Source organism: Halichoeres trimaculatus, unplaced genomic scaffold, assembly GCF_033239565.1.
Source record: "Halichoeres trimaculatus isolate MK-OKI-2021-1 unplaced genomic scaffold, fHalTri1.1 fHalTri1_scaffold_2, whole genome shotgun sequence".
NCBI classification, from domain to species: Eukaryota; Metazoa; Chordata; class Actinopteri; order Labriformes; family Labridae; genus Halichoeres; species Halichoeres trimaculatus.
The window spans coordinates 30467501-30489663 of NW_027437180.1; the positions used below are offsets into that span (position 1 = coordinate 30467501).

Consider the following 22163-nt stretch of genomic DNA (forward strand, 5'->3'; position numbering starts at 1 on the left):
TTTATCCATTCAGAATTAGCCTCATTAAGTTGATAGTAAGGATGAGCGTATTTAGTAAACTCACTCAACTTTGTCACATTTTCTGCACCAGAATACCTTGTCTGTTAAAGCAGTTATTAATATTTATATTATTTTTGATCCAAAGTCTTCTGTATATGTCGTTTTTGAGCTTTGCCCCATCCATCTGTCACTTGACAAAAGTCTAGCTGCAGTTGATGGCTGCTGCCATTGTGCTCTACCACCTGGATAAAATCAAGCACAGATGACTGATAACATCTAATGGGGAAGAACAGTTTGGAGGTATTTTGATTCAGGAAATGGAGATAAATTGGTATGTAGGTTGTGTTTGGTTTAACTGTCACAGGTGTGTGGACACAAATCTGCTAATATAAGCAAAAAATGTGATCTGATGTTAAGCCCTGTTAGAAAAACTGTTAAATTTTGACCCTTTTCTGGGTGCTTTCTTATCTCAGACAAGTCAGTGTTTCAGTTTTTCTACAACTTACAAATTAGTTTCTTTAGCTCTCCCTAAGTTAAGAGCAGAGAGTTTACATCAGGATCTTGGTGTAATATTATTTTAAAATGTAACATCAGCTAAATATACGTTAGCAACAGCAGCCTTCTGGAGCAGCTTTCCAGAGGATTGGAGCCTGAAATGATTTAACAACCCTCCTACTCCTTAAGCCCCACTCTTACAGGCTGCAGGACTCCACACATCATTCCTCTCATCTGACACAAAGCAGCCCTCTCCCATAAAGCCCCATCTGCAACAAGAGTCCTGCTCTTGTCAGGAAATCATATACTGTGTCAGTATTTAGGAGCCATTTCTTCAGCCCAGCTTATAGCCCACTATAACTCATTCTTCTAACTTCTCCCACTGCAGCGCTGCTCTCATATCAAGCTGTGGCTGTATTTCATTGTGTTTGTGACACATGGCCCTCTCTTTTCCCCACTTTTGTCAGTTCTGTTTTTTGTTCTTTGAAGAAATAAAAAAAAGAGGCTGAACAAATCCTCAGACAAATTCCTGGATTATACACAGTGTGATAAACAGATGATATATCTCGAGTACAGACACCGTTGTTGATGAGTGTGTGTGCGAGTATGGGAGAGTGTCAGGATGCAGTGTTTTATGGCACAAGTTATTAACTCCATGTGGCTTTTCTCTGATTCAGCATGCAGGAAAACAATAGGAGAAGAGAAAAGAGGGCAGGAGAATGAGTCTTTATTGTTTTTATTTTGTTTTCTTATTAAGTCTTGGAGAAAAAGTAAAGAAAACAGTCCAATTCCTTTATCCCTGATCCGTAATCTGTTCAGTCTGCCTCCCCTCGCTGTCACACAGACTGCATCTTCCTCTATACGGTGAGATGTGACACTTACAGGAAATTTCCTATTTCCTTCTTAATCTTAATGAGGGTTCAGCCATGGTTTCAAGACAGATGCTGAATCTGCTGTCACAACAATACCTCTCAACATGCCAACTCTGCACAACGCCCAATTAGTTCCACACACATGTTTATCTTGTACTTACGGGCTATTTTCAGATAATGGCGGTTGAGTTGTTTTGGTTCAGTTCCATGGAAAAGCCGCAGTCAGTGCTTAAACACACAAGCACTGAGGGATAATTGTGTGAAGGGATTAGAGTGGCTGAGACTCTATTGTTGTGCCATGAGAGGAAATATGCTATGACTATCATGTCTGGTTGGATACCCTCCCATATTATTGCCTAACACACATTGAAATGAAATGACATGACCTGATCTGAAATAGATACCAAAGCTATAAAAACAATTTTCTATATATGTATTGTTATGAGCAGTAGTGTGCCAATCAATCTAAAATATTGGTACATTAATGCCAATGTTGTAATCAGTATTGATCAATACTTGGGTGATGAGATTGATACTTAAGTTTCAGTTTCTTTTGTCTACATTGCACATGTGCACATAGCTGTCTAGATAAATAAATGGATGGAACTTTGTCTTTTCTGCTCTAAAAACAGAAATTTGTCTTTGGCACGGCTCCAGGTACACATTTACAAACGAAATAAATGTCACTTCAAAATTTGGAAGTGTGTTGATTTTCATCTTATGTCCTTTTGTTTATGTGTGAGAGGAGGTGCGTTTTTGATGTGGCTCTTTGTACTACCACAGTAATTTTTGTGGCTCTTGGTCTCTGATTGGTTGGCCACCCCTGGTCTAAACGCTTCATTTCAGCTGCTGTCCCTTTGAAGCTTCCTACTGCACAAACATCCTTCCCCCTGATTGGCCACCTCTTTGGAGACCCGTTGAGGGCAGAGCCTATATGTTAACCTTGTCATTTCAGAGAGTCTCATGGAGATCCTATGACATTTTTGGCCTGTTAGGAGCAGTTTATAGACAGATTTAGGAATATCTACAACATATGAATATATAGCAGTTAGAAAATTTAGCATAAATGAATTATGAACATCTGGGGCTCTTACTTTATACCTGTAGTTAAAATACAGGAGAGCATAATGCCCTCCTTTAAAGTTCTCTGAACTTTTTAACTGCATATAGATCTGACAGAAAATGGAGAAGGGGCATCAGTTTAGCTCATATAGAAAAGCAGGCACTTCATGTTCATATGTACAACTTGTTGAATCAGTACCTGGGTAAACATCACTGCCCCTCTTCTACTCTCTTTAAAGCTGCCGCTGTTATTTAGGACAAAGAGACAAAAAGACAGAAGGTATTCAGAAACAAAAAGAGAAAAGTTTGTTTCCCTGATGGTTTCATTAATGTCCTAATCAATGCAAACAAGTGACAATGATAGCGTTAAAAAAGAAAAATGTAAGATATTGGATCCTCAGACAGAACAATTTAAAAATTCAAATAATAAAATTGTGCTTTTCAAGGACTGTAAAAACCACCATTTTTGCATACTTATACAACACTCATCAGCATGAACAGGAACAATTTTTACGTGCAAAAGAAGAGTTTAAAGCTTTTTGAGGTTTCAGGTCTTTCTTTAAAAATTATAGCCTATAGATTTGTAAATATGTGAAATCATTAAAATATGGTGCATGAGAGTCTCCTTTTTTTCCCATCTATTTTTATATTACTAATTACTTGCAAACTTTTTGAAAATTCAGAGCACATTTATCTAAAAAAACAGACTTTTATGAAATTGGGTCACTTTTGTCACTTTTTTTTCAGATCACAACAGATGATTAATTGTCTGCCTCATCCAGAGGCTATGTGAAACAGACACACCTTCCTGCAGCAGTAGCAGAGGAGTGGAGGCTTTCCGGCATTCCCATCTCTTCATCAGATCCTATTTACCTTCTCAGCATCTCCCCGGGCAGCCGCGACAGGGTGTGTGAACCAGACAACACAGCCCAGTCCCATCACAACAAAAGGTAACCAGCCGCATACACACCTCAGGGCCTCAATCCAGTTTCCATACCCCTCCTGGATGGATCACTCCAGCACACACTGACAGAGGGGAGTGAATGGAATCTGAGCAAGGAGGAGGAGGAGTTTTTTTTAATGTTACTGTTTGTGTGTTTTGGTGTGGCACTGTGTGTTCATCCCGCTGCCTTTATGTGTGTGCCTGTCCTGGTGCAGCTGTGCAACCAGCCGCTGTGTTGACAGTGGCAGTTCAAACACAAACATCATTGGTTTTTAATAATGTGATTATCTGACAACACAAACAAGATGGATGTGATGCTGCAGATTTGATGAATGAGGGTTAATTAACACGAGGATGTAATAGACTGTTTGATATTCCGTCTGTGTGTCTGTCAGCTGCTCTGTGTGTTGGTGCATTAATGAATATTTGCAAGGTGTGTGTGTGTGTGTGTGTGTGTGTGTGTGTGTGTGTGTGTGTGTGTGTGTGTGTGTGTGTGTGTGTGTGTGTGTGTGTGTGTGTGTGTGTGTACAGTAGGACAAGCTCTGAGCTGCATGTGTCTCAGTAGCAGCTGTCCAGAGGCCAGGTGGCTGAACTGACCCAAGTCACACACAAACACACACACACACACACAAACACAAACACACACACATACTCTTACACTCACACTGACCCCCACACCTTCAGCTTTATTGCATGGCCATAAACCAAAGATAACACAAACAGCTCCTAAATCAACAGCTCAGATTGAGCAGCACTAACATCGCAGCCGTCAGACAGATTCACTTCTCATTAGCAGCTCTGCAGCTCTGCTAATCTGCCAAAGTCCTGCTTCCATGGGTTTTTCGTGTTGTCATGGATATAAACACATAAATAAACCTTACATGTTCTCTACCATAATGACTGCATGCCTTTGCTGTTATGTAAAGGAAGTTACATATAGTTTGTGGTTTAAGCAGGGTTTGGTTTCTTTTTTCAAAAAGGCGGGAAGTTCCTCATAAATATGTGGTACATTTAATCCAGTGTGGAAAAGGTGATTTCAATAAGAGGAAAACGTTCTAAAACACTAATTATTTAACGAGTACTACTTGGTAAAATGTGGAGTTTGGTCAACAAAGCCCACCTGATCTCATTGTTGCTGCATCCTAACCGCTGAGGGTTGTCTTTTCTGGTTTTTCATTCAAATATGTATTAATTTGAGTATGAATGAATTACCCTTTGTTTAGTGAGGTGAAACACTAAAAGGGCTGCCCTGCAAGGATTCCCTCCATCCCCTCTTGCTGAGAAATCAAGTTGGTCGAGTTGTTCCTGTCTACATTAACAATGCTAATCTCATGTCACTTCCTGAGCTCTGAAAATAAAAGATCTTTGTTGCTGCTGCCTGGAGGGCAGCACACATTTTCACATAAGAACAACTGTGACATGTAACGACTATGAAAACATGGCACTAAATTCTGTCTTTAAAAAAAAAAAAGAAAAGTTTTTGCTTATACTTTAAGGGTGTCATTAATAATTCATATTCATAGTAAATAGCCACCAGCTGCTTTACTTTTATCTCTCAGTTTATAACAACAACAAAATGAAACAATTGCAGGCATAGACCATAACAAATGGATGGAACATACATGAAGTCATGTTCTCTTAGACCTCTAGGTTTTAAAAATTCATGGTCTGAAATACAAAAGTTCTTCCCAACTGCATTGTAAAAATGTACATTCCTTTGCAATATTTTTATTAGTGGGTTCACAAAGTCAAGAAGAGGGGTCCATTCAGTATTGGTCTACTTTGTAGTTCTCCTTTTTTTGGTCGTGCTTCTTTTTTTATGACCTAAACATAACGTATCCTGGTGGCAAATTTATGACTGAAGGCTGTTACAGGCTAATAACAGCACATTATTCAGGTATTCTTGAAGATAAACCTTTACATCCTTAACAAGAGTAAAATAATCTTTGTCCTGAGCTTCAGGATTAATCTGACGCATTTAGGAAAGTATGTGTGTGTGTGTGTGTGTGTGTGTGTGTGTGTGTGTGTGTGTGTGTGTGTGTGTGTGTGTGTGTGTGTGTGTGTGTGTGTGTGTGTGTGTGTGTGTGTGTGTGTGTGTGTGTAGCGGCCTTTTGCATTGCAGAGGTTTGAGGCTCAGTGCCCTGGAGCTTCACTGTATTGCAGGAGATGGGGGGGTGTCACCCTCCTTCTCCTTCCCCCTGTTTCTTCCTACTCATCAGTAATAGTCCACCATCAATGACAGACTGCTTCCTCCTCCTCCCTCACATGTATTTGTCTTTTTTATGTTCAGCAATATTATTACACATGTACACTATTCTAAAAAAACAGATATTTGTCAGAGAATGTATTTTCTTTGGTGTGCTGTCTAATGGTGAAATGGTGAAAGATTGGGCAACAGTTAAATCCTAACTGACACACAGAGCAAGCATCGTTTTGTATTCTTCCTTGAGAGTCAGAGAGGGAACAAAGAGACATTTCTCATCGTCTTGAATTATGGTTCTGTGATTATTTCAGTAAAGCTAAACTGGGATTTCTGTGTTTGATTCCTCCAAGTTTGAGTCACTGAAATTTACTGAGGAGGGTACAAACAACTAGAGTGTTTTATAGACTGAGCTCAGCAAAGCTTCAAAGTCAATCAATTTAGAGCAAAACAAGGTAATCAAGAAGATCATAAGTCAACAAATAAAACAGTATCCTTTGAAGAGTAAGATAAAAGTTTCAGCTGAGGGTTTCTTCATGAACTTACAACATCAAGGGCATGGGTGTTCCTGAATGTAAGACCTTAGAGACCAAAAGGACATTCTGGGGGTCAGGATCACACATTTTGATAAGATAACTTTGTGACTAGAGATCACACAGTCCTTAAGTTACAAGTTATATTCAATGGATTTAATTCATTTGAGTTTAGTGCTGCTGAATGCTTTTATTGTTCTGCTCCATTGTTCTTTTTCAATGTATTCAAAAATGTAGATTTGATACAAAAAGTGAATTCACAATGCCACAAAATCACTAAAACAGAGAAGTAAAAGTCAACTTTATGTTTGGGATGAATGAAATGAAACACTGCTATTTGTAAAAGTCATATATCCCCATTTGAATAAAATCACATGTAACCCCTGTTTCCTCCCTGTTCATGTTTCCTCGTGGCAAAATAGGGAAACGGGCTGCAGAGGCCCTAAGGGAGTCCTACAATAATCCAAATAAAGTAGAGTTTTTGAGGATATGAATTTTTAATGAATTTTATTCTGCAGATGTTAGAGTTAGAGCTAATTTAAAATCACACATCAACCAGTCTTAACTTATAGTGTGTTTTTTTTGTTCTTTACTAGATCTTAATTTGAAGAATTTGTCACAATATGTTGAGTTATTGGTCCTGAAAGCCTAAAATAACTTAATCATTGAAAAACGAAGGTAAAAAAGGGACAGAAAAGAAAGTAAAGTGTAAATCTTAACTCAAATTAAAATTACTTTTAGAACACAATACTTGAGTTAATTACTTGAATACTTTTTACCACAGATTTGACTTGATCACTTTAGTCCTACTTTAATGTTATACTCCCTTTCAGCAGACTTTCTGCTACAACTTGGTGTTAGTTGCAGGTTTGTGTGATAATTTGTTCCCTGACAGTGTTGAAAATTATAATGACCCAGTACATATCTCATATTTTAGATCTTAGTATCCAGAATATTGCCAAGATCTGGATCGTACTTTTACATCTGTCAGAAATTATGGCGACCTTGTCTTGTATTGTTTTGCAAAGCAATCCAACCATTCACCGTTGAGTTATATATACAGATATGGTGAAAACAGCCCTATCTCACAATGATAAAGGTTCCTTTAAAAAAATTCTGGATCCAGACTGTGTTCCTGATTACCTACAAAATTTCATCACTTCTTCGTTATCCCATTTTGGACACTTCCTGAAAATTTGATCAAGATCTGTTTGTTAGTTTTTGAGTTATGTTGTTCACAGACAAACAATCAGACTAACTCTCCCAAAAAACATAACTTCCTTGGCGGAGGTAATAAGCTAAAATTTTAAGGAATGAAGGGTTTCTGGGGGTTTGACAGCTGGGAAGTCTTTCACAGACCTGGAATGCCTCTACAATGTTTTCACTGCTTTCTTCTTTGAGGAAACCCACATTTTATTAAGATGTAAATGGCCCAAAGCTGTAACAGAGCCTGAAAGCTCTCAGTTTTTATAATGATTAAATTAACTTAACTTGATTAGTTTCTGTCTCCTTGGAGTTACCCAGAGAATAAAAGCTTAGGAGGGTTTATGATATCCCACCAAAAACAAGCGTGTGTCCATCATGGTGACAGGTGTACTTTTAATGTTTGTGAAGCTTTAACCAGCCGTGGAAATTTGAGAGGCAGGTGGGTTTTTCCCCGTTTTGTCCGCATAAGGTTTCTTACGAAGCTCTGTCGCCTTCCTGAGGCCACATAAACACGGAATCAGATGACCGGGACACTGCAGCGAGGAAGAAGTGTCCTTCCGAGGTCAACTGTTGCTTGTTTGACGGACGACCTGCTGCTCCGTCAAGGGAAACACGGCGTGTGTATGTCGAGAAAGAGGGAAAGAAAGTGTGTGTGTGTGTGTGTGTGTGTGTGTGTGTGTGTGTGTGTGTGTGTGTGTGTGTGTGTGTGTGTGTGTGTGTGTGTGTGTGTGTGTGTGTGTGTGTGTGTCAGAGAGAGAGAGAGGGAGAGTCGTCTGGTCAGACGCAGTAGCAGCAGACGTGCCCGCTCCCGTCTCCCCCTCTCTCTCCTCTCACACACTCTCGGGAGCAGCGCTTTGACGCACCACGCTCACTTGGATTATAGTATTGCGCGCTGGTCTTTCACGAGGCTTTTTTCCTCCCTCGCGCTGCCTTCACCCTAACCACTGACCGGCAATCGATACATGATCAGGATCAATATCTCTCCTCCACGGTGACCTCTGCTGAGCTCTTGGGAGAACCGAGCTCTGCTGCCTCTTCTCCGGACGCGTGTTGTGAATTAATAACCCAGACAGCCTCACCTGGAGTGTGTGTACGCACTTAAGTGTGTGTGAGAGTGTGTTTCCCGGGATCAGATCGGGGTGTTCCACTGGCTTGGGTCCGCATACGCACGCACACAAACACAGCACACACCGGGGAGATTTGGGCACCGCATGCCGGGGACATGTGGAAGTTTGCGCCGCTGTAGCGCAGCCAGAGAGCCGGTCCACCGCCTCTTCGAGCTCCTGTCTCCCTGCTCAGGGGGACCACATTTCCACTTCACAGACCCATCACACCGAAACACCTCTAAGAAGACCCAAATGTAAAACCAGAACAAGAATTTTCCCAAACACACGTCTGCATAGGGAGGACAGCACGAAGGAGGACGGAGTCCCGTTGTGTAGAGTTTGGTGAGCTCTTTCGGGAATTTCAGGGCTTTTATTTTTAACGCCCTTGTTGCATTGTCTCACTTTTTGTGGGTTTCATATTGGCCCCCACTTGCCGCAGTGATGGTGGGAGCTGTGAGACCCGTTAGCCGCTCCTCGGTGACTGCACCGGGGCTGCTGGTTGCTGTTGTGGTCCTGGTCCTGTCCGGCGGAGCGGACGGCCAGCCCTGCCCCACACAGTGCTCCTGCACCGGGACTACAGTGGACTGTCACGGCCAAGGGCTCCGTAGCGTGCCCAGGAACATACCCCGCAACGCGGAGAGACTGTAAGTATACGGAGGGGAAGAGCTAAACCAGTTTGGCTTTAATCTGCACCGAACATTTCCCAACATGTGGACATGGTTTACAGGGAAAACCCCAGAATAAGATCTATTTCTGCATAACAAGTGTGCACTGACCTGCTGTGTTCAACCTGAGCTCCTCTTGAAGGGATTCTAAGAGTTTATGGAAAGCTTTTCACACTTTCGGGTGTTTATCGAACATGTCTGCATTGGATCATTTATGTTTCTTTGTTATTGTTTTTTCTAACTGATACTTCGTGCATTTGAACTGCATGATTACTCAGTATTTGGAGGCTTCTTCCTTCGGGACACATCTCAGCAGCGCAGGGAAATCTGAACAAAGTGTCGTAAATGCTTTAAATGCAACAAATGAAATCTAGTTTTTCTATCTTGCTTCTTATCAAGATGAGTCTTCTTATTGCTCTCAGATGTGCTGATTCTGTCTGATCGCGGAGCTGAAGTTGAGGGCTCTGCCTGCTGTGGTTGTGTTGGTGGTTTCGCACTGTTGCATTAGCACAGCCTCCGTAGACCACATCGGTTTGTCTGGGGACCAGCAAGTTAATCAAAAACGGATTTGGACAAGTGGGCTTTTCGCTTAAACAGGCCACATTTTATGAGTCTGAGACCCCATTGATGAAATTAGAATTTGCCACAGCTCAAGTGACAGCTCGTCTGCCGCTACACTACAAGTTTTAAAACCTTCAGACGACCTGTTCACCTGCTTTGACGATGTAGTTTTAATGTATCCCATCATATGCACTGACAGTCCTTACTTTCTCATGTTTTCCTGTTTAGGGATTTGAATGCAAACAACCTCACCAAAATCTCCAAGGCGGATTTTGCAGGACTGCGACATCTGCGAGTGTTGTAAGTTGCATTTCACCCCTTTTATTCTCTTTCCTGTCCCTCTCTGTTTCGCAGAACTCAGTCATAAGAAAAATATTCTTTCGTCATCTCCTCTGACAAGCAACAGCTTTCAATCCTAACAACTTTTCCCTGAAACACCAAAACATACAGATTTAACTGTTTCCACTCCTGATCAGCATCACGCTGCCGCATGCAGCACTGCGTCTGTAGTCGTGGGAAGCTGGCGTTTCACTCAGCCCGTGTGTGTGTGTGTGTGTCACTGCACAGACTAGAAGAGGCACCTGTTAATGCTGTCGCGTTAATCTGCCAGTGGAAGTGTCAGGAGGGGCTTATTTTAACCAGCGGGCACACGGGGAAAGAGATAGCGGTCATTAGGTGTAACCACGGAGGGAGGAATGCAGCTGGAAGGGAGGGAGGGTGCAAGGAAAGGAAAGGAAGGAAAGGAAGGAGTCATGTTAGTACACGTTTCTTACCTGGGATTGATCCAGGTTAAGAGTTGGACAGGGATAGCATGCTCCATTGTGTGTGTGAGAGAGTTTGTGTGTGTGCTATTCAGCGTCTAAAAGTGAATGGCAGGGAATACACATTGCTGGAATTCCTCCAGAGATTATGTTCTTAATTGTGTGTGTGTGTGTGTGTGTGTGTGTGTGTGTGTGTGTGTGTGTGTGTGTGTGTGTGTGTGTGTGTGTGTGTGTGTGTGTGTGTGTGTGAGAAAGCTTCAGTTTCTTACTGTTTCCTGTGAGTTCATGTCTACCTAAAGAGGTCAAACAACAAACACAATTTTGGTTTTCACGTAGAGCAACAATTAGTTTGTCAAAAAAAAACAATTTCTTGGCAAGTACTCATGACAATAAGTACATTCTCTGTATGTTTTATCAAAAAGGACAAAAAATCCCCCAAATTTGCCTTTTAATGGACGATTCAGAAACAACGATGCAACTCTGTCTTGTGACACTGGTGCAGTGCCCCATCAGCAGTACAGCAGATAAAGTCTGCACCCTATGTATAGGGGCTATAGTCTTTGTTGTATAGGAAGCTGGTCCAATTATTGGCCATGGCTGTTTATTGCATGTCTCTACCCATATTTCCTGTGTCTCTTCCACTTTTATGTAAAATAAAGGAAAAAAATACCCCAAAAATTACCTCAGAAAAAATGCCTCCTGTATTTGGGCTCATTGGAATGATTTATTGTAATGATTGAATTGAATTGACTTCAATGTTTCATTTCATCATCAACAAATAAAGTCACCCATGTGCGTATCAAAAATAAAAACAAAAAAATCCTGCTCCTTTTATCTTTCATCAATTTCATAAGTAGTGCAAAAGCATACAGTGTTTTACTAGACCTATAGATTCCCCTCTGTATGTCCTTACCTGTGGTGGGATATGCATGGCAGTCGCACCTCTAAAACAAAGTTCAAATTAAAATGTTCAGACTGGCTTGATTACAGATTTATTGAAAGAAAAAGCAGCTTGATTGGCTGGGCTGAGGCAAGAAGTGGGAGGGCCAAGGCCCAGCCAGAAGTGCTTGTAGATATCTCTGATGTGGCACTACCTCATGGTCAAATGGCACCAAATTGTTTATGGTCATTCAGACTTTATCTTAACAAATGTATGCCAAAGTTAGTGAGGATAACCCAGTGCCTTCTCTATCAAGACCTGTGTAAAGCATTTGAGCCAACCTGGTGTCAACAAAGTTGGAATTTCAAATATCCTTAAAGGTATTTGGTTTGGTTAGCAAATTTGACAGAAATAGCAAAAAAAAAGTTGTCAGAAGACTTATGGAAAGAGCTTTGGGTAAAATTTAAACTGAGTTTAAATTATTGATGCAAATGGTCTAGCTTATGGCTCATTTGAATATACAGATACACCTTGTCTTTGAGGCTTACCAGTCTAAAATTACAGGCCCCTGAGGATGTGTGTGGTGGTACAACGCACAGTATACACACATAACAATGTGAAACCAACCGCATAAAGAAAATCAGAAGATGGACAAACAGCCTGACAGACTGTCAAGCTTAATCATGAAGGTCAAAGAACTTCCTTCAGGTTTGTTGCTTGGAATATTCGGTCACTTATCTGCTTGGAGAGCTGTGGTCGATTGACAGGCCACTGAGAAAAAGGAGTTTTTGAATGATATCTGACTTGTCGACCATGCGGTCTATAGAAATGTGTATTTGTGTGTGAGGCCGTGGTCGGCACACTGCTCCTGTGGGACTGGTGCCAGTGTAAGCGAATGAGTAGTCACAGCTATGTGGTTAGATAGAGAGTAAATTGGATGATAGATGAGCTGCTGTCCAACTGATGGGCCGGGTTTTAAAGTCAATTCTGGGACTCCATCGACCCACCGCTGATTGTCTTCTCCCTCCTCTCTCTGCTATTTTAACATTCTATCACTTTCCATCTCCACCAAATCTATTTCTCTTCTTTCTCTTTCACACCTGCTGCCATTTTACTTCTCCATACCTCCCTCTTCTCTCAGATGTCAATCTCTCTTACTCTCTCCTGTGCCACTCTCCTTCACCTCCTTTCGCTCTTATCTGTGGCCCCTTCCAGCCATCTTTCTTCTTTTCTTCGCCTTCTTAAGGTACTGTTGCAAAAATTGCTCTGTCAGCTTTCGGGCTCTTTCCGTCTCTCACTCTTATTTTTTTGGTCCAGTTTCTTATCGTCTCACTGTCCTGGTGTCTATCCTTCAGGCAGCTAATGGAGAACAAAATCACCACCATCGAGAGAGGAGCCTTTCAGGACCTGAAGGAGCTGGAGAGACTGTAAGTAACATTTCAAGAGTACACGGCTGACATTTTGTTTCTCATCCAAAACATGTTTCAGGAACTTCCTGAACCATACACATCCCCAACAAGCACACATATTCCCACCTATGTAATCCAATAATACAAAAAGGTTGCAAATGGTCAAGCAGCTTCAGTCCTCTGTGTCAAACACAAGTTAGGACAAATATGCCATAACAGCAAACTTTTCAGGTCATTGCATGTGTGAAATGAGGTTAATGAGCCTTTGGTCTTATGATCCATGTGGTGGTCAGACATCCACATTGAAGGATGTTAAGTTTTCTCTGTTAGTGAACAAGTTGTTTCATCATTTTGTGCTGTGCATGTGTTTTAAATGCAGTAGGTCTCTGGTTTAACTCAGTTAATGGAGCATTCCCCTTGTGGAGAGAGACTTTTTCCCCGCTGCAGGGGCCCAGGGTTTCACTCCTTCCCCTGATCCCCCATCCATATATTTCCTGGACAGGTTTAATACCGAAAAACACGATAAAAGAAAAACAAACTATCCACAGATCTCTGTGAAAAGATGGAGCCAACAATGTCCTCTTTTCCTTCAGTCATCAACTCTGCAAATTGGCTGTCGTTAACCTGTTTCAAAGTTCAATCCAGGATCACTGATCTGGAAGATTTATGTGTCTTATTTGTTTGAGAAAGTATAAACATTCGTATAGAATTGAAACTTAAGCTCCTAAGAGGGGTTCACCTGGGTTGTTACGTTGAACTTGACGGCCATAAGATAAGAAGGAACACATGTTATACTCATAAAACTCCCCCCTGACCCCTGACACCGATATATTCATAAATACTTAAACTCATTGTCATGATGCGTGGCTGCCAATGTCTCAGTCCAGGAGGAAAATCTGGAGAATGCGTCACATGGCAGCGACCGAGCAACAGCCTTAGGTTGTTACGGCGCTGGCCTGGAATCACTGGCATCCAGCATCCAAGCCTGAGGCAGTTATGGCATAATTAAGTCATGGTAGAGACAGAAGGAGGACGTGGACCTCTGACTGCTGATATGTCCATTGTGTGAACTGTCAACTTTGCTTGACGGGTGAGCTGGGTGTGAAATGTGTGTGAATGAAAGAGAGGAACATATCAGATGTTAACAGAGACTTAGTTTTAATTAAAGACACTAAAACCCTTGATTAACCTGCAAACACATTTACTACACACCAGTACACAGGCTGATGTAAATACATGCAGCACAAAATTCAATAGCTGTTCTGGATCAGTTCTTCAGGGGCAAACAAAGACTGATATATATCATGATTCCCAGGCTGCTTTTGTCTCAGGCAGTGTCGTGCCTGTTTTTTCCCCAGCTCTGCTGCACTATGGCTTCTTTTTATTGACATAAAGAAACTCTGTGGGCCACTACAGAGAATCTGCTTGTGTTTTTAATGCAGCCAATGCTGTGTTCTGACCAGCTAAGCAGATCTGGAAATTCCCACTGCAAGGTCCATGCACGCAATATTTATCAGTAAGCTTTGATAACAATGATGCTCTCCTAAAAGGGATGATGCATGCTGGTGAATTGTATGCAGAGCCAGTTTGTAAACAACCTAAGCTGATGAAGTCTTTCACATTTAAACCATGCAGGCTTACTTTGTGTTGACTCTGAAGACCACAAACATCTTTGACTGGGGTTTACTTTCTGACACAACATGGCTGTTTTTTGTTGTCCTCACACTTGTTTTCAACTGTAATTCAGCGTCTCTGGCGTGGCATGTTCACAAAAACAAAGATGAAGTCACTCACCAATGCTCCCTACCGCTATCAGACAAAGACATTTCTCCAGAGTCTGGGTCTGGGGGCTCATTTCAAAGACCTCTGTCTACTGGGGGTCTGGGAGGGACCTGCTGGGCACCGCTACCCAGAGGAGAGGGCCCTAAACTGGGCTGACTAATCCACAGTGACTGCCCCCCACAGGGGTGGAAAACGGTTCCCCCTCTTGTGCTTTTATTTGTGACAGGCCCTGCAGGGCTGGGCAGGGTGGGGTCAGGTGTGGGGCAGTAGCTGAGGGGGTTTGGAGGAGGGGTCGAAGGAGGTGTGTAGGAGATCGACATGTCACAACACACGTGCATGCCCATAAACACATGCATGAGTATGGCTGCACTCATGCATGCGCATTAACTTGCGCAAGGCTGCTCTGTCAGTACTGGTTTAGTCTCGATCTTAACCCCCCCTCTTTTACACCCACTCACCTTCTTTCATTTATTCTTTAATCTCGTGTTTTTCCTCTGCACCCACCCATCTCACTCTCCTCCTCTCCATTGTTGTGTGTGCATATAAATGTCAAACATTCTTCACCCTCTCTCTGAGGAGGTAGAAAAGGAAAACCAGGAGTTCCTGATCCTCTTATCCCCCTCTCACATCTGACTGCTTTACAGCCTCTGTCCAATTCAGAGTGTGAGATTGAAGGCGATAACTGCCACAGATATGCAGAGAGAAACAAAACAGTAATTACAGGCATTGAGGCGATGATTGAGGAAGCAGCGGTGGAATAAACCCTCAGATAATTAGCCTGTAATTGAGTGATCACATTGTCAAAGATAATCCTAACAGGGATGGATGATAGTAGACCTGATTACAGGTAGTGAGATTGTATATCAGCACTGAGTACAAACTGAGTACAAAGGATAATTAAACTTAAAGCTAAGTGATTCTGCACAGGACAGTCTGAATAACAAGATAATTGTAACAGTGATCCCACCTGGCAGGATATGGATTTTCAAAGAAAAGCTCTGTATTAGCACTAAATGATTAGTTCTGAAGCCGCTGAGTGATAACACTGTTCTCCCGGATCATTTCAGGGCAAAGTTTCACATAGTTATTTGGGGTCATTTTTACTTACTGAGCAGCAGAGCTTGAAATTATCTGTACTGTGAAGACACACAAGAAACCCCATTTTCATGACAGCAGTTGTGCCTGAAATGCAACTCGAGATGGATTTTCCCGGCTCCCTGCCAGCCTGTGCTGCGCTCACTCGACATTTGTTATATTTGTTGGTAAGCAGCAGTGAGAAGTGAAAATACTGAAAGTTCAGGGAGAGGTTGCTAAAAGTGCTGACTGTTTTTAAGCTTTATGGTGTTGGGAAAGAAATTCAAGCTTCAGGTCAGAAGACTCAATTTCTGTGTCACTATTTTATGTTATCGGTCAAAAAGGTTTGGAAAAATATCAGATAAAGGGCTAAAGGGTTGAATAAATTACTAAGACAACTTTACTCTGAGTGTATGTGGCATTTTTTAGAGAATTTTAGCAGCAGTATCATCAGCAGAGCAATTTCATCCCCAGATCTGTAATTTTCTTCTGCAGCCTGAAGAAGTAAAACGCTTTTTTTTCAAGTGTGTGTGTGTGTGTGTAGTTCTGCTTGAGTATGCATGTGTTTATCTATAAAGTTTTGGCCCTCCGTACACGTTTGTGGGAATGTGTGTGTGTGTTGACTGTGTGGTTTGTGAGCCTCTAGCATCTGTTTACGACTGCAGGGATTATCACCCTGCTGCAGTGTGACATTAGCTCGTTGGAGTGACTCTCACACCTCAGACTACTGGCTGCTCGGTCTGCAGCCTTATTCCAGCCAGACTTTGACTAATGTGACTCGACTGTGGAAGTGTTTCATTAAACTCCTTTGTGTCCAAACCGCTGAACCACTACAGACGACTTCATGACTCGAGTCAGAAGCTGTCAGTGCTTAGAGAGGGACACTGGGGGCGCTCAGTATAAGTGAGAATATAATCCTGAAAGTGAAATAAGCTCAGAGAATCACTTTCACCACAGCTTGTTTTTAACCTTCTGACTGTTAGCGCATCCCACTGATTTAATACTGTTAGCATTAACACATTCACTGCAATGTGGTTAAGCCAAAAATTAACACAGGCTAGACGGCTCAGTGGACAAGTAACCGTTATGTGCAATAAATCAAAATATCACAAGGATACTTTGAGTTTGGGCGACCACCTATGAGTTAAGTATACAGGTGCAGCTCTGTGGGCGAAGCCGAACACGTTATAACCATAGACAAAAAACATGGACGTAGTCTCGCCGACGTCACCCGTCAGGTTCTGAAACGGAAAATGAAGCACATCGGCTATAGCGGCCATATTGGTAGTGGCAAGGGCTTCGCCTCCAGCCATAAGGCGCCGGCTGTCACATGACCCTCAGCTGTGCCGCTAATTGGGGGAGCTCACGATCTTAATATCATCTGAACGGCCGCGTTAGGAAAAAATTCACCCCCCGTGCAGTGGGTGCCAGTAGTAAAATTAGCGTCTCAGACAGGAGACGTTTTTTGAACCAGGCTACAAATAGGTTAATTTCTGCTTTGAAAATGGCTTTTTTTGGTTTATTGTGTATGTGACTTCCGGTACTTCCAGAGCCAGCCTCAAGCTGACACTCGAGAAACAGCAGATTTGAGCACTTCTGCATTGTCTCATAGTCTTAGACCAGAGATTCCCACTTGGTTATAACCACTTTATATTGTTTCTGTGCTGATGGAGCAAGCACAAAACAGCTCATGTCAGGGTGCTCCCTTTGACCACAACATACATTTCTTATAAAAAAGTCAAAGACCCTTCCATGGTCAGCATTCTTGAGATCATTTTCAACGTATGCTCATAGATTTACATAGTTAAAAACAGTTAGTGTTTGTTACATTACCTCTCTGTCCTCCTTCTACTCTTCCAATCTGGTAAACAGTTTTTCAGCCGCCGGATTTCGTGATCCATTGTCCTTTTCAAATCAAATAACTAATTGAAATCCAATTTCATCCAACCAAAATGACTAAATTTGAAGATATCCTCTTGGACTCTGGAAAACTGATAGACATTTTTGTCTCTTGTCTTTTAAAGCAGATAATTAAAGTCTGCTGACTTTGCAGTGACATATCCTGACTCAGAGCCCTGGGGCTGTTTCATTTGCAAACTGTTTTGTAAAATGAGTTTTGCTTTTTTCACCCTCAGGGAACAGAAAGTGAAACATTTGTCTCCTGTTTACTCCATGTCCCCTGTGCTGTACGTTAACTCAAAAGATTGAGCTGAAATAAGTCAGAAATATGAGGTAAAGTGTCAACGTAATGCTTAATGAATCAGACTGTTCTGAGGAAATAATTACACGTATACAAAGCAGAGCACCTAAAAAAACCTTTCCTGGTTTTATTCTTTACTTTATTCTGATAGTCTGACAGCACTGCACCTATTAAAAGAGTATGAGCTCATACCCCCTCTCTGTGCTCCTTCCTCCTCCCTCCCTCCAACCACCGCCCCTGCACTCACCCATGGGAGGTCTAGCCCACTAACGGGTGCTCACGGCTGGGCAGGACCTGCAGGAGGAGCGGGCCCCTCTGTGGGACCACGTGGGGCTCTTAGCTGCCGGAGCCGGCGCTAACGGAAGAGGAGTGAATAATTCAGAAACATCATTTCTGAGGGATGTTAAATTTTTCAGAAGCCTCTGATGTAACGCAGGAGTGTGAATGTGTGCGTGCGCGTGTGCCGGCATGGTCATTTATTGGTGTTCCTGTGGGTGCAGGGTGGACAGAGAGGGGGTGACGTAATTAAAGGAGAGTCCACAGCATGTGATAGTGAAGCAGACTGTGGAAAAAGCCAATGAGAGACTTAATGAGGGAGTTAAAAAAGAGTTTTTGACATTTTGTTCTGCTAAAATCTGAGATTATTAACATGTGGTTCTGTGTGTGTAAATCATGCAAACTGTGGCAGGGCTTTTGCACTTTTGTAATAACTTTGAAATCCCTCTTTCTCCTCCCTTTTCCTCTCGTCCTGTAGCAGCCAGCACAGCATCCGTCGCTTGGCCTGTCGATCTGTGTGTGTGTGTGAATGTGTGTGTCAGGGTTAAACTGTTTCAGCAGCCTGTCTCTCACTGTGTCACTCAGCTGCTTCACTCTCCTCTCGCACACACACATACACACAAATACACACTGGCACACAAACCTCTTCAATCCACTCAACCAGGGTTAAATGATCGCACCCAGATTATTAAACTCAGCCGAGTTCTCTCAACTCCTCTGTTTGTGTGTGTGTGTGTGTGTGTGTGTGTGTGTGCGTGTGTGTGTGTGTGTGTGTGTGTGTGTGTGTGTGTGTGTGTGTGTGTGTGTGTGTGTGTGTGTGTGTGTGTGTGTGTGAGACGACGGGTTGTTGTGAGTTCTTCCCCTGTGAGGGCCTTGTTTACTCTGTGGGGTCCTTTTCACACATTCGGTAGTCCGGCCAGACTGCCTGTTTGTTTTTCCCACATCATCTCCTCTCCTCGTCCTTTGTGGTAAAAAAACTCCCCCCCTCTCCTCACCTCCCCTCCCCATCATCTCATCTGAACCCCCTTCCCTTGTCTTGCTCCCCCTGGCCTTCCCTTCATTCTTCTTGAGTCCACTGTTTGTCTGGCAGCCATGTTGTACCCCTTAAATCAGGGCAACACAGACTCTGTATGTTTTTCTGTCTGAAAAGTGTCTCCATCAATCTCCGTATTCTTTCAAACTTCCTCTCACTGTTCAGACTTGTATTACAATCAAAATACCATAACATAATTTGATATGATTAACAGGAAACAGGAATCTCTCTTTAAAAAAGCTAATTATACACACATGAAACCGCTTCACCCACACTGTCTGGAAGGAGGCTAGGTAGAGTTTATTCCCTAATTTATGCTGTGTTTTTCCAGGCGCCTGAATCGGAATAATCTGGCTGTCTTCCCCGAGCTGCTTTTCCTGGGAACGACAAAGCTTTACAGACTGTAAGTCCTGTTTTTATTCCTCTCTTCCTTTACATCACTCACTTCTCTACATTGTTCAATGAAATGTTGTTTGTTTCCCGGTGTGTTTTTGGAGCCCTCAGATGAACTGTTCGCCAAATTCTGATGTGTTTGTGTGTTTCCCTTTAAGCTCATACAGGATATTAACTGTGACTTTAAACGACATGTTGAAATATGCAACAGACATTGTAAGGTCGTAAAAAGAATATCTGGTTTTCTCTGTGACGCAGCCGTGGTGTTTTACTTGGATGAAGGAGTGAGAGGAGTGAGAGAACAGATTTTACATGGCCCTCTCCAAAGCAGCCAGTTCAGTAGCTAATGGAGATTAGCACTCAAACAGCTGCTACCCACTGGGAGAGAGGTGTGTGAGTGTGTGTGTGTGAGTGTGTGAGAATCAAGAGGAGAAAGCTAGCGATGGAGATTAGAGGAGGTTGACGCTAGTGAACAGAGGAACAGGTTTGTCTTCTGGAGTTACGTTTTGTGTTTCACAGGCAGAAAATAGCGTCAGTCACAGAACATAAACGTCCCAGTTTGCGTCCCAAACCGCTGTTTGTTGTCGTCAGGCACCTTCCACTGTTCGCTCAGGGCCCACTCTTCTGTCCTGTAAGCCGAGCTGTGGATTTCCAGGATTGAAGGGCTGGGCTGCTACGCTGCTGAAACTGTGGGAACTAACTTCCCGTCACGGTCGTTTGTGGTCTCAGGGAATAATTATGGTTGCTTGTATTTATATGCGTGGCTGAGTATATTTATCTGGAACAACATTGAAAAGCTCAGATGATTCAGGGAGTGTGTGAAACTTGTTTATGTTCTGCGGACACTACGGTGGCTGGCTGGGCTTGACCTGTCGTGTCTACGGGTGTGTGTGTTTGTGTTTCTGTAAGTGCGCATGTGAGTATTTCTCAAGGCTAAGAGTTGGCATATTGCTCAGCGTGTGGGCTGAGGTAAAAATACAGCTCAACATACAGCGCTGTGCTCAGCTGTCGCAGACAAGCAGCCTCTCTATTTCTCTCCCGCGTGTGTGTATGTGTGTGTGTGTGTGTGTGTGTGTGTGTGCGACTCAGCTCTCCAGGTGAATGTGTTTAGCAGACGGTCCCTTGTTGGGGGAACATCTTCACTGAACAAGAACTCTTCATTCTTGAGAGCAGCTTCCTTCATAATTTTTTCTGCTTAGTAAAATCTAAAGTGGACTGACACACACACCAAAGAAAAACACTGATTGAAATGAAAATTGCTAAATGACGCTGAAAAGAGAAATTGCCTTGCTGGAGCCGTTACAGACTCAAAGCTACAGGCAGATTTTTTAGACGTATGGAAGTCGTTCTGAACGAACGCCAACAAGAAGGCTCAGCCAAAAGTATTTAGGTCTGTTTGTTCAATATTAAATCATCTGTCTACTTCTGCACCCCCCCTACAGAGTGTTTTTATTTTTGAGAATCAAAACCAGAAACCCTTGAGAACCTCTGAAGTGGATCTTGTTAAGTTTTTACAGAGAGGTCACAAGGTATGTGTAAACTGGATCGACTCTCCCTGTTTTTGCAACAGCGCTGCTATAAAAGAACACTTGCTCAACCTGCTATTATGAAAATTATGTTTTCACATTTTTGGAGCTTGGAAAATCTGTGTATGTAGTGTGTGTATGTTTGAGTATTTGCTGGATTTTCTTAACATATGCTCCCCTGTTCAGTTCTCCAGGCTTAGTATTTTTCATACAAATGAGGTTAACATTAAGGAAAAGGTTTTTATGACCAAAGGTTTGGATCCTGAACCACATGGGTTTTAAGGTATGACAACAATTTAGCATGAGGGCAGAGGTTTCCAAACCCATGATCCTCAAGAGACTGGCCACTGTCCCTCGAGGTGGTTAAATGTTGCTCACAGCCACATGTATAAGCACGACTGAGTCAATCCAAAATCCAAAAAAGGACATGAGAACAACACACAAACACAACTCCCAAACCAATTAAAGAAAAAAAAAGGTCAAAGTAGAATACAAGTGATCATCATGTTGATTGAAGGAGTGTGTGGACATATAATATTAAAAGCAGACACACACATGTGAGTCATGCTCACTTAGAGCTGTGGATCCTTCATTTAACAGGTCTGCAGAGAATAATGCATGCTGTGACTTTGCGGGTGCTGCTGTACATTGAAATGCTGCAACTTCAGGGGTTATATGGTAACAAAGGAAAAGCAGATTGATGACACATCTGTTATTTTCTTGGATAATTTAAAAACCAAGCCTAAAATATGGAATTTAAATACATTGATTTTTTTGTTATTTGGAAGGCCCCTCATGACTTCCCATTGGTATCTCATGGACTCTAAAGGGTTCTTGTCGTCTACTATTGGAATTACTGCGTCAGGTAGAAGTTGTTGTCTAGGTCAGAAGTTTCCAAACTTTTAAGCTTTCAAACCCCTGCTTTTAAAGTAAACTAGTAGATCAATCTAGAAATAAAAAAACAAATAAAGATATTTGGTGTAGCCAGTGGGTAGAAAATTCGACTACCTATGTGTACCTATTAGGGGTGGTCGAAAATAGATATATCAGATTTTTTGTTTGACAATACCAAAATCAGACTTTTTTGTCTTTTTTTTCAAATTCAAATTCTTCACTTTCAGTCTTTGTTTATAAGCTGGATTGGAAAAAGTTACCACTCTTCTCCCCAGCAGAGGCTGAAATGTTT

The 22163-nt window shown here is 42.2% G+C and overlaps 1 protein-coding gene across 6 annotated transcripts in view; it reads left to right on the forward strand.

Moving 5' to 3' along the window:
* The first annotated feature begins 8127 nt into the window (after positions 1-8127).
* slit2 (slit homolog 2 (Drosophila)) overlaps positions 8128-22163 on the forward strand; it is an 89440-nt gene continuing 75404 nt past the window's right edge. For 3 of the 6 annotated variants that reach the window (XM_074686204.1, XM_074686195.1, XM_074686213.1), the window contains exons 1-4: positions 8129-9061; positions 9872-9943; positions 12640-12711; positions 19390-19461. In XM_074686204.1, the coding sequence (XP_074542305.1) occupies positions 8859-9061; positions 9872-9943; positions 12640-12711; positions 19390-19461 (419 nt within the window). In that variant the 5' untranslated portion in view covers positions 8129-8858. Of the gene's footprint in view, positions 9062-9871; positions 9944-12639; positions 12712-19389; positions 19462-22163 lie in introns of all 6 variants that reach the window. The other 3 variants (XM_074686221.1, XM_074686180.1, XM_074686187.1) reach the window with 2 other exon arrangements.